The sequence below is a fragment of the Dermacentor silvarum genome, chromosome 3 (genome assembly GCF_013339745.2).
Source record: "Dermacentor silvarum isolate Dsil-2018 chromosome 3, BIME_Dsil_1.4, whole genome shotgun sequence".
In the NCBI taxonomy this organism is placed as follows: domain Eukaryota; kingdom Metazoa; phylum Arthropoda; class Arachnida; order Ixodida; family Ixodidae; genus Dermacentor; species Dermacentor silvarum.
The window spans coordinates 174922222-174939568 of NC_051156.1; the positions used below are offsets into that span (position 1 = coordinate 174922222).

At 49.0% G+C, this 17347-nt stretch overlaps 1 protein-coding gene across 6 annotated transcripts in view; it reads right to left on the bottom strand.

Annotated features, from left to right (window-relative positions):
• The window catches only part of LOC119446125 (uncharacterized), a 170694-nt gene that overhangs the window by 50451 nt on the left and 102896 nt on the right, over positions 1–17347 (bottom strand). For 4 of the 6 annotated variants that reach the window (XM_049663924.1, XM_037710478.2, XM_037710477.2 and 1 more), the window contains one exon: positions 1972–2687. In XM_049663924.1, the coding sequence (XP_049519881.1) occupies positions 1972–2374 (403 nt within the window). In that variant the 5' untranslated portion in view covers positions 2375–2687. Of the gene's footprint in view, positions 1–713; positions 1104–1971; positions 2688–14908; positions 15230–17347 lie in introns of those variants that run through there. The other 2 variants (XM_049663925.1, XM_049663927.1) reach the window with 2 other exon arrangements.

Consider the following 17347-nt stretch of genomic DNA (forward strand, 5'->3'; position numbering starts at 1 on the left):
GGATATATCCCCTATGGTTCCCCCAACGCGCCCGTTTTGAAAGCTTCGCGTGACAACAATGGAAACGGCGCCTTCACCTTCACAATGAACGGCGGGGAACAAATTGAAAGGGGAAACTGAAATGAGACAAAAAAAAAAAGAAAAGAAAAACAGGACCCCCCTGTTCTTTGCCGTTGAAACCAACGCTTCGAGGGGATAGCAGTTCGGAAGGGTAGGTGAGAGCCGCACGCTTTTCGGTGCCAACAGCCTCTTGATCAGCATGACCGCCAGTTAACCAACCTACGGATTGACTACGGGCGTAAAGCGTTCGTGAAACTTGCTAGGTTCAACAATTCCTCCTAGAGACGCTTTTGTGCACAGGTATCTCGCGCGAGTCGGACGTCACGCCCGTCTCATGCAACGCGATAAACTGGCTCCGGGACAGAAAGAACGAGTAGAGTCATCGCATTTTAGATACAGTAAGCAGCCTTCTATGCTTGCACGTCACATTGGTTAGTAAAATCAAGCAATCCGCCGCTGGACGGTAAATTTTGGCATAGTCCCTGCTGGGGATCGCAGACTGTCGAACCTGGAGCCTGAATGCGCAGCTAGATGAAACTATTTTCAACGCGAAACTTTCCTTCTGTTAACCCCAGCGCGTACTCTAGCAGCTTTCTGCGCGCCTGAAAGCGTGTCGCCTCGGTAGCTGTGTGGGCACAACTGAGCGCACCTACCTGCTGCTTGCTGGTATACCGCGCGACAGCGACAGTCCGGCGCGATGCCCCGATTCGAGCACGTCGCATTATTTCCTCACGACTCCAGTCACGGCCCGGTCCGCAGCTGCTTCTTCCAAATCCATTGTACGTTGCGTCTTCGAACGTAAGCTGAACTGATATCCGCGTACGCGCGTTCCTTACGACGACAGCGTGGGCTGCGCGCGGAAGACAAACTGGCGTGCATGAGTGGCTTCACGTGTGCGCTGTGTTTAAACAGCGGGTTTCCGTTTCCTCTGAATCATCGGCGCACATCCCGAATGCCGGGCTCTTGAACAGAGTTTGCAGTGCACTCGGGCCACGACGACTGCAGTGATAACGGTCTCGAGTGACTGCAGGAAGTTTTCTCTCTTTACCACGTCCGCGCTGCCACATAAGCCCCGTTACACACGGCCAGCTCAGCTTTCCTTTCGAGTGCTCCGAGTAAATATCGGCGATTTACGCAAGCAGGTCGCGCTAGCCGATTGCTGATCAGTCGTTTGGAGTTGAGCCTCCACTGACTCTTTGTGATACGACCAGCTGATACGACCGCGAGATATCTGGTCATTCAGTTGAAGGAAGTGACTGAAGTGGTAGTACTATACCAGACGCGGTAACTAACCAATAGCGTTACACAGCTCCGTTCTAATGAGTTGCTCTTTATTGCCGGGCTCTGGCATGATCTATCATGGCAGCACCGTTAGCTCTGTAAAGTGAAAATCTTCAAGGAGTCCGGAGCTTGGTCCTCAGCTAAAATCACCGAACACTTTATTCGTGTCTCCTTCGCGCTGCGACATTCGCGCCTTCAGGCCTCGCACAGAGCGCCAAAACTTTTTCGAAAATACGGTTCACAAAGCCAAGAGAGGAGGAAACATCGCGCGGTCCAAACGGTCCAAGAGCGGGGGCTCACACACAAAAACCGCGAATGTATTGTCAACGGAGAGCGCGCGCGCGCGCTTTTTCCCCGTACGGGACGTCCCGAAATGAGATCGCTCTGGCCAGGAACGCGTCACGGCTCTAGAAAACGTGCTGATATTTTTGCGTTCGAAGCACACTGCGTCTTCTGCTGTCTTCATTCAGCCCGCATACTCCGTATACGGGACGTCCCACCAAGAGAACGCGCGCGCAGCTGGGGGGAATCACCGTCCAAAAGTCGCACTTATATAAACACACACACACACATACACGCACGAACAGGTCGCACCGGAATTCAGCAGTTGGCTGCGGGACACACACTCACCCCTCTTCAGCTTTGCCGATCCGGGCGGCGTCGCAGTCCTGGCCGCGCCGGTCGCCTCGACGAAGCAGCACCGAGGCACCGTCGACGACGCCGGCGAAACAACATCCACGGGACCGCCGGCACCGCGCGTTTCCGAACTGAGCGCCATCGCCTCTTTGGCCGAGCCGCAGCAGCACTCTCGCCGCTGTTGCCGAAGCCGCACGAGAGTCGCCGTCGGACTGGCGCTTCTCGAAACCGCCGCGCGGTGGACAAGCGGCGCTGGCATCGCGAACGCCGCCGGCTGCCCTCCTTCCCCTCCCCCGCGGTGGTAGTGTTGGTGGAGAGCGCCAACTTCTTCCGGAGGCAGCCGACACAGGCGCACCAGTTCGGGAGGTTCCGGAGAGCGTCGCTTGAAGAAACGCATCTCGTTGTGTCTTTGGAGGAGCGCCTCGGGCGAACGGGAAAAGAAAAGTAGGAGCCCTCTGTGGGAATAAGGCCCGCAGATGGTGGCAGTGGAACGAGGCCGGGCGCCTTTAAACGCTGAAGAAGGCTTCGCCTTGTTCAGCGGCGGTGCCTCGGGCGACGGACGACCTCACGGCTGCCGCCACAGCTGTCGCCCTCCGGCGTCTCCTTCCAGGAACGGACTCGGGCCCATGGCTTGCCGGCTGAACCCTTCCTCCGCAGCTCGGGCCCCGAGTGTGGCTCTCGAACGCGCTGATGCCAGCTGGGCAGCAAGTCTGAAACGACAAAGGCAAAAGGAAGAACTGTCAGCGAAAAAAATAATAAATAAAAGCAAAGTGTTGTTTCGGCGGAAACGAATGTCTAAACAATCTGGCGAGAATCGACTGCGAGTGGAATGCAGAGAGTGTGCTTTGGCTATTGCCTGACCAGCTGGAGTGAGCGCTTTCGGAGGGAGAAAAGGCGATATATCAAGGCTAAGAGAAAGGGTACGGGAAGGGGGGGGGGGGGTATTAAGCCACAGTGAGGGAACAAAGTAACGTCCTATTGAGAAATACGAAGCTTTTAATTAGGAGGCCAGAAACTAATTAGGACTTTTAATTAAGAGCCCAGTCAGGAGGCCACAAACCTCATTTTCCCCTGACCCACGGGCAATTCTATCGTCCAAAAGAATGAATAAATGACAGAAAAAAGAAGAAAGACGATTTTGAAAGCTGGGGAGGCTACTCTAACAAGTGTGACATGTTATTCCGAATGAAAAACGGATAAACAGTGACGCGACACATACTCTATGAGCACACACACATCGCAGTCGAAGCACACACGACACTCAATCAAATAACCCGTAGTTTGTACAACAACACGACGCAAGAGGAACTTTTTGTGAGATGGTACAATGATATCACTGCGTTCGCCCAACTCCGGTACATGTTCTTACGTTTGTAAAGTTTCACATTAGTAAACAGCTCACGTTCGTAAGGAATGGCCCCTGTTTTCACAGCGACTGATGAACGCACTGCAGGCTGAACGAATAATGCAGCTTTCAGTACAGAAGTAGCTGCTTCAGGCGTACGACGGCGCGAATACGGCAATCGCAACCTTGGATCAGCGAAATATGTACCACGGGTATAAGACGCGGTCTCCTACTCTTCATTCACGGATTACACGACGGGTCTATTAACTCGTCCCAACGGGAACGGTTAGTTTATTTACCATTTGTTCAGTTGCAATCAATAAATATAAATATTCTCTCACGTTCAGTACGCTGCGGGGAACGCAACCGCATGAAGCGTACTTCCAACCAATTTCCCGCGTGCCTTCACGGCAAGGGCGTGCGCATAAAGGCTATCTAGTGGCTAAGCCTGTTTCGCGTCCCAGCGCACCGAAGTAGTCATTTAAGCTGAGCTGTTAGCTTTCCGCGTGTTTTCCGCTATAAATTCTTTACACTTCGTTCTTGCGAGCGTGGGACTTGAGTACTGCGCAATGTTTTGTGGTCTTTACTGGTCATCTGTCAATATTAACATTACCGTTGCCATGGTGTCTTACTGCAATTCGCGAGTGCGCTTTCATTAAAAGCAGTAGGCTAGTGTGCAGTATCTCGAACTGTGTGCGGAAAAGAAGCCTGCGTCAGGCTAGTAAAGCCTTTAGCTAACTTCGGTTCTGTGCTTTCAGACTCCTGTATTGACAGAAAAGACGAATAAATAAATAAATAAATAAATAAATAATAAATAAATAAATAAATAAATAAATAAATAATAAATAAATAAATAAATAAATGGTACCAAATGTAGCCGTGACCCACACATTGACAAGATGACTGCGTGTACTACGTGCGATCAGCATCAACACAAACGCGAACCAGTTACTCGTACTTGAGCTTCCATGCTCTCATTTTTTATATCTCACGTCACGGTTTAGTGATGATCAAAAGGACCGTAACAGACATCGCTGTATAAAGGAAACCACCAGCCAGTGCGTCCCACGCAGGTTTATGAAAGCCGCCATAATATGTCACTGCCTTGCGCAGTGAATACATGTGACCGCAACATGTGTAGCCGGTGTAAGTAGCTGCCTTGCTTGTTATTTTTATGATGCGAAAGCATCAAATGGACCATCGAGTGAAAAAGCCGGCGGCGTCTGTAGCAGTGAAAAGGCACCTAAATTCCCAGTGGCTGCGACGCCCTGTCACATTCCCGAGGCCGCCTCGACGAAGCAGAGAGGGCGAATCGGAACACCTGCTGCCACGATAGCGCGCCAGGTATTGCGTCAGCGGAGAGGACATCGCCGCGACACCACGTCACTTTCGCTCTCGGAAGCCGGCACGCGGTCCGTATCTCTCTCCTCTCTCACCCCCACTGTGCTTAGCTGCTGAGCGCGCTTGCCGGCCTTTGGTGGCCGCTGCTGCTTGCTGGCTCGGGCAGCCCGTACCGCTATGGTACATTACTCGCAGCCCAAAACTCGAAGGACCACTCAGCGGCGTTCAATTCGACATTAATGCTTTCGCATTCACGTGCTTAGGTTTACTCGGATTTTTTTTTTTTTCAAACTGTCTTCGATCGATCTCGTTTAAAGCTCCAAAGTAATAAACGGGTTACGAGAGCCGTTGTGGTGGGAATTGCATGTTCATTTTAACCATTTGGCGGTCTTTAACGTATTTACCTACTGCGTCCGGTACACGAGCGCCTTTGGATTCAGTGTTCATCTGAATTCAGCCGCTGCGACCGGGAATCGAATCCTGCGACCTTGTGCTCGAGCAGCAGCAGAACGCCATAAGCTCTTAGCCACCGTCGTGACAATGTTTGTCAGACATTTCAGAGCCAGTCCACGAGCGACAAGTTTTGCGGTAGGGTACTGCGCATACACAGCTGCTATACGACACGCCTTGCGCTATAGGGAAATGAGGTGCCTCAAGAACTCTCTCAGTCTACCTATATGGGGCCTTTGGAGCAACAAGGGTTCCATACACGATCGTAGTCGCTTCGAAGTATTTGACAATTACGTACGGTCTTCATCAATGTGAAAGGGTGCACGTAATTTTTTTTCAAACGCCCGTAGGGGCTAAACACACATGCCCTCCATAACGTGTTGAATGACACTAAAAGTTCAACAGCAATACTTATTGTTATGTATCAAGTTCGTGGATCTGAACGCATACAACACGACTTTTTTCTTTTCGTTTTGTCTTTTTTAAAGACTCTTGCCTTTCATATTGATGTTGACTGTACAAGTGCCTTCCCCACTGCCAACGCCCAAGATTCCCAGCTTTCCGCAAGTATTCCACGGCTCAATTGGTCGAGCGAAACGCTGTGCGAGGCACTAAAGCAGGACGTACCGTGCGACAGAATTCCTGGAATGTCCCGACGTACCTCGTCCGAATGCGCATTTCACTGGGAATAGCCGGACGCCCACGGCGTCGTTACAGACCAGCAAACAGACGCAATGCCGCGGTCGCGTGCGGATCGACGACGCCATTAAGGCTAACCTTGTTTCGAGAGCAGGGACCTTGGCGCAAGGACGCCGAAGAATTCCAGCTGCGCAGCCCGCTGGTTTCGTTTTCTGTTTTTGCTTACATTGCTCTCTTTGAGCCGTAAATTACACCAGAAGAAAAACAGTAATGAAAGAGAGCACACAGTGTCGAGGAAAATGCGACAGCAGAGGAGACAAACGTGTGATGCATACGGTCACACGTGCCAGCGCGTCATCGTGGTGCCGGTTTTCTTGGAAACATCTGCGTGACGTCACGCGGTTTTGCTGGCGGTGCTTCAGAAATGGTAACTGCAGGCGAGACGGTTCACTGGAGCTCGTGCTTTTTGTCTTCTTCAATGAATAGAGCATACGTGCGTCGAAGGCTAAGAATAATTCAGAATGGACATTAGTGAGGACTGACTGAGACGCAGTTAGTTGGCGATCGGATTGAAAGAAAAGTATGCAGATCCAGCAAGCCACAAATTGGACTCTGAGAAGCGAAGCTTTCGTGAAGCGTGTAAATAAATGACATGCAACTAATTATAATCTGCGCAGCGTTTTGCATCATAGGGACTACCTGCCTGCCAGTGAACACGACAAGGCGCGGAGGTCCCCACCACGTGACCCATGTGACCGCGCATTATACTGTTTCCGAGATCGGCCCCCTTTGCTATGACACTGTAGCCAGAGTCGGCGCGCCGACTAGAGCGGGCCAATACTAGAGACAGTACAAGATTGAACTGCACTCACTCGGCGAAAGACCGATAAAGCAGATGCGTCAAACCCCAAACCCTAACAAAGCAGGGACATAAAGGTTCGCTTTATTAAGTGAGTTGTGCTCTTGATGACATATTTGTTGCAATGCGGATATCATTTGTTTTTGAGCAATTCCGTACAAGAAAACAAGGCCAGCAGCCAGGACACCGTGAGTGTAGTAAAGATGGTAATGGCGTCCTGCGTATGTGATATTCTGCAAGACAGCAGCGTCGAGTCACGGTAAAAAAAGTCCAGGAGGATTGGCAAAGACAGATTCGCTGTAAAAACAGCGCTACCAGACGGATATCAATATAAGCTTGATCGGAAGCGTGGCTGGTGCACGGAAGACAGACATACTCAACTTGAGTCGGTGGGCGGGCTATATAGAACATGTAGTGTAGCGCACAAAGATAGCTTCAAACACACGAACTTGTAACAAACACAAATACCAACGGCGTCGATGGTGTGTGGGCTTACATGTTCGTGTGCATATCATTTTATGTGCGCAGCTAGCCCTAATAAGACATAAGCACGATGGATATCACGATAACAAAAAGAAACAAAAACAAAAAAATACGCAAGGACGAGAACGGATACGTACTACGTATTGCTTGCATTACAGCATTGCTTGCACTATGTATGCGTGAGATTGTGGCAAATGTCACTGCGCGGGGCAGTGAAAAGTAGGAGCGCAGTGCAGAAGCAATTAAAAAAAACGAACAAATGAGTGGTGATTTCAAAGACATACACATACACACACGCGCGCGCGCGCGCAAGAAAAAAAAAAAAAAACCGTACAGTGCCGAGATTCGGCAACAGTCTCAGTTAACACTAGACTTACGTGAACTTCTATATAGCAGTAGATCGCAAAACATCCCGAAAACTCTCGAACCTAGTGTTTATCCCAGGGCACTATATTTCGTTTTCATCATCAGCGGAGGCATACGGCCAGTCCCAAATATAATTTTCCTAAGTGTAAATGGCTGTGAAGGAATGACATTGGGTTAACTTCCACAGCCGTAGTTTCTTTAGTCACGCGATGAAACCTGCGCCCATGCGCAAGTTCTACAATTTGTCCGTTATGCCTCCGCGAAACTGCGCGCAGCTCTGCCAGGAATCGAACCCGTGACCTCGTGCTACATATCTTCAGCCCAGAACCGAGAGTTGCAACTTTCCCGCCGCCAAGAGGAACGCATATGGCCGTCTGAAATTATACCTCTCATATGCTGTCACGGCATACAACGACACGGCCAAAAATGCACGGTCTGTTTACCGAGGGCCATTGTCTCGAATACGGCGATGCACGGCGCAAACACGCGAAGATAGGGGGCCTCTCGAACAGTTTCTCACAATGGGCACCAGCAGAAAGCAACATAATCATCGGCTTGTTCGAGCGCTACGGCACTTATAAGACAACTTTTCCAAACTCTTATTTCAAGTGTTTGGTTTGCCACAACGCCCGACAAAAACGTCCATCATTTTCGTTCTCTGTATTTCGAATACTTGCCGACACTGAATTAAGGCGTGTTCTATAATTCGGTGTGGGCAAGTATTGAAACACAGAGGAAGAATGTGATGTAAGTGTTTGTCGGGCGTTGTGATAAGCCAAGCACCTGAAATGGAGTTTAGAAAAGTTGCCATCTGCCGTTTTCCGAAAATAAACTTTTCATATGGTAGGGAGGGGCAAGGAGTAACAAAGGGTGCCAGTTCTGTTAACGTGAGACTACCGTTTCCTGCTGCGGCTCTTGTACCACTATGGAGAACTTGCGTTACGTGGACAGTGGGTAGTTGTAGCTTCTCCGCAAACGTATTGCCCTTTGCGGAAGACCGGTGACGTAAACGTGAGTGGCCGGATTGGTGGCGCCGCCTATAGTGGCGCAGAGCTTAACCAAACCCAGAGCTATTCTTCCAGTGACCAAGTACGTATATTCTTCTACTTAGCTGCTGGTGCAAAGCTTTGGCTTCGACGTAATCGTTAGCACACGGCCTTTTTGTTTTGTCTTCTACAGGAACACCCACGTAACACGAACACACGTGTACTGCGCTGTAGTTGAACAAAGCGTCACATGATGTCGATACCAGCATTACTGCTACAGCTCACGTCTCCGGTAAATCGGTATTCGGTGTAGGTTAATACGTTCACGGACAAGCTAAGAGCTCGCGCGAATACGTGTTATCGTTTATGGAATACCAGAAAAATCAGAGGCGGGTGGCGGCAGCATATTACCAGCTGCGCCGGTAGCGTAGCTGAAAATATTTTTAACTACAACGTATTAAAAATATTTCTGTGCTGCACTAGTGCCCTCGTCGCAGGAAAGTAATAAGAGGCACTACATGTTAATGATTATGTCGCTGTCGACGCTTCACGGCAGCAGCTAAGTAAATATGATCGGTCGTTGCAATAACTGCGTGCTGGATTACCACCACACAGTACGCAATTGCCAGTATACCCACACAAGATGGGGCCACTGGTATTCCAGTACTTCTAAATGATAATATGTTAGAAGTACAGGATAAGCATGGAATGCTCAGACATTAAGTACAGACATGAGCATGGAATGCTCATGTCTGGGTACTCTTGGTTTTACTAGGTCCGCGGCATATATACGATGACAGTGACGTGAGACGTCCTTGCATTGCAAGCAACGTGCGTCGGGATTTTGCTCCCTTTATCGACGCAGCGACGGAATAAGGACACATTCCAATCGACTGCGGCCCCGTTCCTGTCGCTCCACTTCTCCACTACCGCAGCATTGCGCCAATTAAAGGATATCGAGCACCGCAGTATAAGCATACAGGGATGCCCGTCGTCATATATCAGTGCAGTGATAGTAATTCTCTTTTGGTTGTTAACATACCAAAATGATTACAAGTGTTTAGTTCTAAGCGGGAAATCGGGTGGATGCCGAAACCGTTTTCGAGGCGAATAGACTGTTGTCGTTGCCATCTCTGCTTAGAATTTTTTTCTTTCGTGGTTCAGATGCGCCACAGTGTATCAGTTGTGCTGAACATTTCTCCTGCAGAATGCCACCAGAACAGCCTTTATAACTTGCTTTAAAATAAAAACAAAATATGTGCTGCAGTTTGGCCGCCGACAATGTGCGGATTGTCTACATACAAGCGTCGGTGGCAAATCTATTTTCTTTGTTTCGTGTATTATTATTATTATTATTTGATTTGTACACATATACACACAAGGACACAAAGAGATTAAGGAGGGAGCAAGCTGACAACTGCCACCGAGAGGGGCACAACGCCTGCCTACTCCTATAGGAAGAGGGAATAGAGTAAATTAAATAGGAGGAAAGAAAAGAGGAAAGAAAGAAATGACGGAGACACAGACAGAACAAAACAAAAACACAAATAATGTCTATAAACGGGAGGCCAAGTCAGTGTCCTTCAGAAAACTTAGCAGGGCTCGATGGGCCTGGTCACGTCTTGCAGCGCTCCCCCTTGAAAAAAGGCAATCCTCAAGGGTCGCACATTGCAGCCCCATAAGTCTATACTCCTTAATTAGTAATGCGCGCTGCGCAATGAATGCGGGACACTCTAAAACTAGATGTTCAAGTGTCTCACAGGAGCCACAAAACGTACACGACGGGCTGTCCACACGTCCTTGTCGGTATAGGCGTTCGCGCACCAACACAGACTCAACCCTTAACTTGTATAGCAGTGCTCTAGCACGACGGGGCAAGCCTCGACGTGTAAGTTGATGGATTTTCAGACAGGTTGTTAGTAGAGAGTCTATAGACTTTAGTAGACAAAAAGTGTGCGGCTATACGTGTACACTCTAAAGACTCTGTAGGCCTTATAGCAAATAAGAAAAAAATGTATGCTGTTCCTATATTTGCAACAAATGGCGGCTTTCGTCTCAGGGGTGTGACGTTAGATTCCGTCAAGCAGGAAAGCGTATAATATGCTTCTGGTAGACTCATCTGCGGAATGACGTCACCAGTGCCGCCAAAAGGTGTTCGTCCAGCAGGTCAGTTACATATTCGCACTATAACACGACCACTGGCACAAGAGTGCGACCAACTCCTGTACTGAGCAGTAGAAGAGCGGAGAGCGAATTCATTATGCCTTCCAGGGCCCCTTTACCGTGAAGGGCGCCTGGACCGGTCAACCACGTTCGATAATTTTTTTAACGGCGTACACACTCAGGACTTGCCACTGACCCCGACACGAACGCCTCTGATACTTATGCTATACGCGCTAGCTAATCACGAGTACGCTGCTATGGCCGCACGGCGGTCAGTCTGCTTCAGTCTGATAAGACCACGTCGACGGACAAAGACAAGTAGCGCGGCTACTGCACACGTGATCTGCATACCGTCTCGTGTCCGTGACTGCCATGCCCAGAAGGCGCGACGTTTCGGAATTCACGCAGGGTTTCCCGAGTTAATCGAGTCTCGCATCGTTTGTTCGACGATGCCGGTGGTAATACGTGAGCGAACTCAGCATCGCTGGACGCGTATATACTTACTTATTGTCGTTCAACAAGCGATAAAAGGTCCGGGAAAGTATAAGGCGACCGAAGAGGAGGGATATCCCAACATCGCCAGTAATAAATTCTCACTGAAGATGAAGTTAGCATCAGAACAAAAACAAGACGAAACAAAAACGAGAAGCCAGACGAACAAAAAAAGCGGGCTTCGGCGATTACTTCAGCGGCTCTGAACTCATTTACTGCGACAGCAGCGGCTTCTCATAGTGTACACCGGCACCTTCTCAAGAACAACAACTTAGTGATGCACATAACGTCGTCCTCAACCGCTACAGCGTTTATTGCCTGTTGCGGCCTCAGAAATTTATGCGCAGACGCGAAACGCAGTTGTTGGAACGTTTATCAACAGACAGTAGCTTACGTAACCAGGTCAGTGACTGCCAGTCTAGCGCTTGACGTCGTTTGCGGTATGTGGTAGACAGCCTCGCCTTTTTATTATAAACATTTACCTCTAAAACGAGTTATTCACGGCTATGTCGAAAACCAACGCCCTCTCAAGATGTGCAGTGGCACTTACGTTACGGTCGACACACAGTTGAACCAAGCAATGACGAAAATTCGAATGGTAAACCTCGCCAAAATGCTGCATCCCAACGCCGTGCCAATTTCTCTGTCGTTGACGCAATCAAACTGGGTCACAAATTAGCTAACTTTGCAGAACGCTAATGACAGTGCACATTTTAATTATCTCTCAGCTTTATAATATGAACGATAGAGGGGGTATAATGCTCCAATCAACATTGTAGCTAGAGCAGGCGGAGTGGAGGGATACAGATTAAGTTGAACCGTGCGGGGAATATTTCATGCGCACACAAAGCGGGGTAAACGAGTTCCTCTGCGTCCAACCCCTATCGTGGTAGGTCGCGGCTGCCGGCAGGAATCGAAATCGCGACTGAACCAACACGATGGCTTCGTCTTAGATTAGCTTTAGTAGCACAAAATTAGTAGCACACGGGTGCTACCGACAAGAAAAAAAAAAATGTCAGACGCGTATACCCTGCATCAACTCGCAGATTACGTACACATTTTGCTGGTGGCAGTTTCCCTCTCAACAAACCCGTTGTCCTATTGTATTCCAGCAGAATCGAAGTAGTGTTTTGGCATAGCCTAGCCAAGTCATTATAGTGTTTTAGCCGTTCTATAGCATTAGCATTGCCGATACCGGGTGGACAGCGCGTGCGTCGTCGCCAACCCCGCGCATGAGCAGTTTGGGGAAAGCGTTGGTATATATCGCTGCAAGGGTAACGCCACGCTAAAATGATATCTGTGACCTACGCGATAGTTGTCGACGCAGTGACATAGCTATAAAATATGAATTATATTACGCGAATTGGAGGTGGAAAATAAGTACACTTAGGTGCGTTAGACCAGACTTTCTTGAAAGCAAGCGAAGCCGGCCGCGAACCCAATTATACAGGTCTTCTTATACGCTTGCTGTGCCCCTGTCTAGATTTTTGCCGGACGACTTTAAGCGAGCATGTCAGAGTGTCATATATAAGGAGTAAGTCCGGTTGGCCATCTAACGCCCTAGAACAATTCGTCCACACCTGAGCGAAGCTATACGGTCAAAGGCCGGCGCGCACGATAGATCGGCCGCTGCTGCTCAAGTTGGCACACAACGGAGCGCTTCAAGTTGATTGCCTGTTTACGACTAATCCCCTCTTGACCCGTCGCCAGTATTCCAGCTGCGACTTACACGTCTTATCTGCGGTCAAGGTGCACGAACTCGGAATAAAAACATTCCTGATATCGTGGTGTGCACGAGGAGTTCTTCCTGCGCAGACAGATCTTGCCGGACGTAACTTGGCGTAATTTACTGCACACACGTGCAGGCTTGAACTTTACTTATACTGTGCTGCGCAGTGCAATCATTTTCCGGCTTACTTTCCAGACCCGCTATATATATATATATCATCATCATCATCATCATCATCATCATCATCATCATCATCATCATCAGCCTATATTTATGTCCACTGCAGGACGAAGGATATCCCACTCCGATCTCTAATTACACCTGTCTTGCGCTAGCGTATTCCAACTCGCGCCTGCGAAATTCCTAACTTCATCATCCCACCTGGTTTTCTGCCGTCCTCGACTGCACTTCCCTTCTCTTGGTACCCATTCTGTAACCCTAATGGTCCACCGGTTATCCATCCTACGCATTACATGGCCTATATTATATATATATATAGTTTATTTTATTTAATCCCTAGAGCAAAGTGTTGTCTACCTCACCGGGAACTTCAACGACGTGCATGCGATCACGCGCGATTGCCACATGAGAACCGCCAATGACCAAGGGCGCTAACCTTACGTCAGCCGTTGCTCGAGCAACAAAGAACGCAGGCGAACAGCCTCTATAATACCCTTATAGAACTTCTTGAACAAGTAGCAAACCGGACGTGCGTCTGTTTAACCTTCCTGTCTTTCCTTTCTTCTATTTCTCTCTCTCTCTCTCTCCCTTGGCAGGCTTCATGGTCCTTTTCGTATATCATAAATCCTCACCAACTTGCTCAGCTGTCTGTCGTTCTAAGCCAGAAGGATTCCAAGAAAACCAGAATATTCAATTGTCATTGAACTACTACTACTGGTTTTGGTACTAAAACAAACAAATAAACGGACAGACGCACGCACACGGAGAGCTAGAGAGAGAGAGAGAGACTGCCTCTTAAGTTCTCCGTGCGAAGTTATTTCAATTCAGTTTATTCAGTATCATTACATGACGTCAGGAGCACAGACAAAAAAAAAAAGCCATTTTGATGAATGGCTTGAAAAATCATGTGTCCCCGCAACACTGACGTGCACGCAAATTTAAACCTATGCAAACTGCTTATGTAGGCTCAAGGTCCAATCACTGTTAAGCTATAAATGCTCGCACACGAACAAAAAACAGACAAACAAGCTCGCACTGCCGCGAAATGTGTGAAAGCTTTCACAAACTGACAGAACATCGTCCGTGATAATAAATCCTTGCTAACAGCGTTCTAGAGCACAATATACAAAGACGGAAAAGAATAAAACATACGACCGGACGGGCGCTGGGCCGGTATTTTGTTGCGATGCCTTTCCGATGCTAATGCCTTTTCGCGCTTGTTCAGTGGTCAGAGCGACGGTCCGCTCACGTTATCAACGGGACCAGCCGGCCGTGAGCGGTGGATGACAGGACTAGAATAGAATAAAGCATAACGCATCGCTACAAAATACCGGCCCTGATGTGTTCGTATGTGTTCCTTTCCGTCTGTGTCCTTTGCGCTGTTAAACCTTTCTGAGCAATATGAACCAGCTCGCCAATATTAATGTGTTATTAAATCGTTTTCTGTTTTGTCTACCTACCTTTCGTTCTTGAAGTGATCGAATCAGACAGAGGTACATAGTAACACGGACACATGCAGTGATCTAAAGTGCTTGAACAATTAGGGATGTCACTGTACCCACGTTTCAACCTGTCATCGTCATAGCCCTGACGATGACAAGTCCCGTTATCGAAACATTCGCTCCAGATAAATTCCTTAACTGACAGCTTCTGGTTCTTGAACTGAGACCGGAAAAATGAGATAAACACAGCGATGGGGTGGAGCCTACGAAACACAAAATTCCGGCCGTGTTTCAAATGTACACACCACTAGTGCGGAAGTTTCGATAACAATGGCGATTATGAAGCGACGTGATATGATTTCAAAATTTTTAATAACCTAGCTCATGCCACATTCTTTTCTACGGAAGCGTGCGGGGTTTTTGGACTTCCCTTACGTCAAACACAGGAGCACTTACTGATCTCAAGGCCCCTGGCGGCGAGGTCGCACGCAGGTCAAATCCGTCAACCTTCTTCTCGTCGACGCAAGGCGCCGCGCCCGTCACGTCGTTGCTCAACGCGCAATCACCTCGCGGTCGACGCCGTCGGACAAGCGCGCGACCCGTCGTCTCCAAATCCGCGCCACAGCGACTCCGAGGAAAGACAAAAGAGTGAGCGCCGAGTCCCGCAACGCCCTCGTCGACACACCGGCTAACGCCCAGCGGCTATACACAGGGTTGACACAGACACGCGTCCCGCTTCCGGCTTCGCTCGCTGTGAAAGCGCGAACGTCAAATACCATGCGACGCGAGCGAGCGCAGGACCGCGAGCCGTGCTATCTCGCGTCATCGTGGGACCAATTCAAGCTGCCGCGTGCCCTGCCGGTGACGGCAATCATGACGGTCCATCGACGTCTATAGTCCTACCCTCGATAAGAGAGCGGGGAGGAGACAACGCGGAGAGAGAGCAGCAGATGTCAATGACCAGAGATGTTGCGCGCGCTCCAGTCTTATTTGTCCCGTGATCCATGCTGCCCATAAAGGCTCATTCACCACTAGGCCGACACGACACAGATTATGGTCTGCCGACTGTTGGAGAAAGTGTTGTCCTTATACTTTAAACCGTTGGCCGCAGCGTTTTTCGTCCTGTAAACTGCTGTCGCCAACAGTCGGCAGACCAAGATAGTTGTGTTGGCTTAGTGTGAATGAGCCTTAAGCGTGCAGCAAGCACCCCGGTATTAAGAGCTGTCGGATACAATGGAAGGCACTTCGGAGAAAACTAATATGGCGGTGTCTAGCGAACAGTAACGACGGCGGACGTTCGCGCCTATCGTGGCCGAACTTATCGCGGCCCCTACCTCGGGTGGGAATGTTGTATAGGTGCTACAGGACGAGTTTACAGGGTAAGTAAGAAAGAAGCCAACTGAAAGTGGAGATGCCGGCACTTCTGCTTGCAGCATTCGCACTTATTCAATTGTGGACTTTTTTTTTTTATTGACCGGAACTACATAATTCGGTATAGAAGTATATGAGTGACAAAACTACGTTATTTACAGGGAACTGAGCTGCCTAAAATGCGGAAAACGTCGCTGCCATTGTGGCAGGAGTCGTCGTATGCTGAAACCGAAGCTATATATAACGCAAACACGGTGTCACGCTCATCGGAGTAGCACGAGCAGGAAGACGTAGAAAATAAGGCAACTGTATATGCCCTGAATTGCTCTAGCGACTGGAAAGGTACTTTCAATACTTCCACCAAATTTCAGCTTCAGCTGAACGCTAGTCGCCAAGAGCCTGTCTAGAGACCACTGTTGCCGTAACAACACGAAGAGCTATAGTGTAATGAAGACTATACAATCGCCGTCGTTAGGCTTAGATGCCACAAGATTAAGCTGCAATCTCGGATGTAATTTGTCGAGTTACATTTTGAAACGTCCTGGCTTCGAGAGGTGAGCTGAAGCGAAATCCTGTACTAGCGTCTCTTGACTGCAAACGCAAAGAATAACGCAGATAATACGAGAAGCTTTACCGCAGCAGAACGGCTCTGGTTTCCAAGGGCGCTGTCATATTCTTTGACTGGAACTCTTGTGAATTCTGCAGCGTGATCTGTTGCAAAGCATAACTTCTGGATTCACCGCTTTTTGACACTGTATACTTCGAAAAATGGGGTGCAAGATGAACATCCACTAACTAGCCCAACTTGCCACTCTACTGTATACTTCTAGAACATTTCACCCGGACGGGCCTATTAGGCAATCCCACTGTCAACACTCGGACGTAACACATGATTTGTGGACTATTGCAAGCAGAAGAAGTCGGTGGGTCCTGCACCACTGCTAGTGCTTTAGAGCAGGTAGTACTCACGCAGTGCTTGCAGTAGTCCAACGCGGATAAAGGGGGCATCTAGGGAGTTCTCGTCGATGCGGTTTAAACGGCGGTTGCTTTTAATCAACACAGAGGCTGCACATCGAAACAAGACCACAACAGGAAAGAGCCTATTGCACCGTATCAAGTATGAAGCAACTATCTCAGCAACAAGTAGTGATCAGATGTGGTTTCACTGAACACGACCAAGTTGCGACGGCCGTTCATTTCAGAAAGAGAAGAGATCGGCGTGGGCATCCCATTGCTACGAGCGAGGCTGAAGCTTGAGCACTCAAGTCATGACGCCGTCCGTCAAGGACTTCCTGTGGGAAACGTTTCTCAAGGGACACCCGGCGCGAAGCCTCTGATGAATTAAGAACTACCGCGTAACGAAACGATTATGACGTCTGCAAGGCCGACAGAATCCAGGCCAGTGGTCTAGAAATGTGCGAAGACATGCAGCCTTGTCTTCTTCGACAGACTTGTCCGCTACAAGCTGGTGCCATTTCTTTAGGTGCTCGGATTTCTCTGAGAAGGCGAATGCAGATCTCCTGA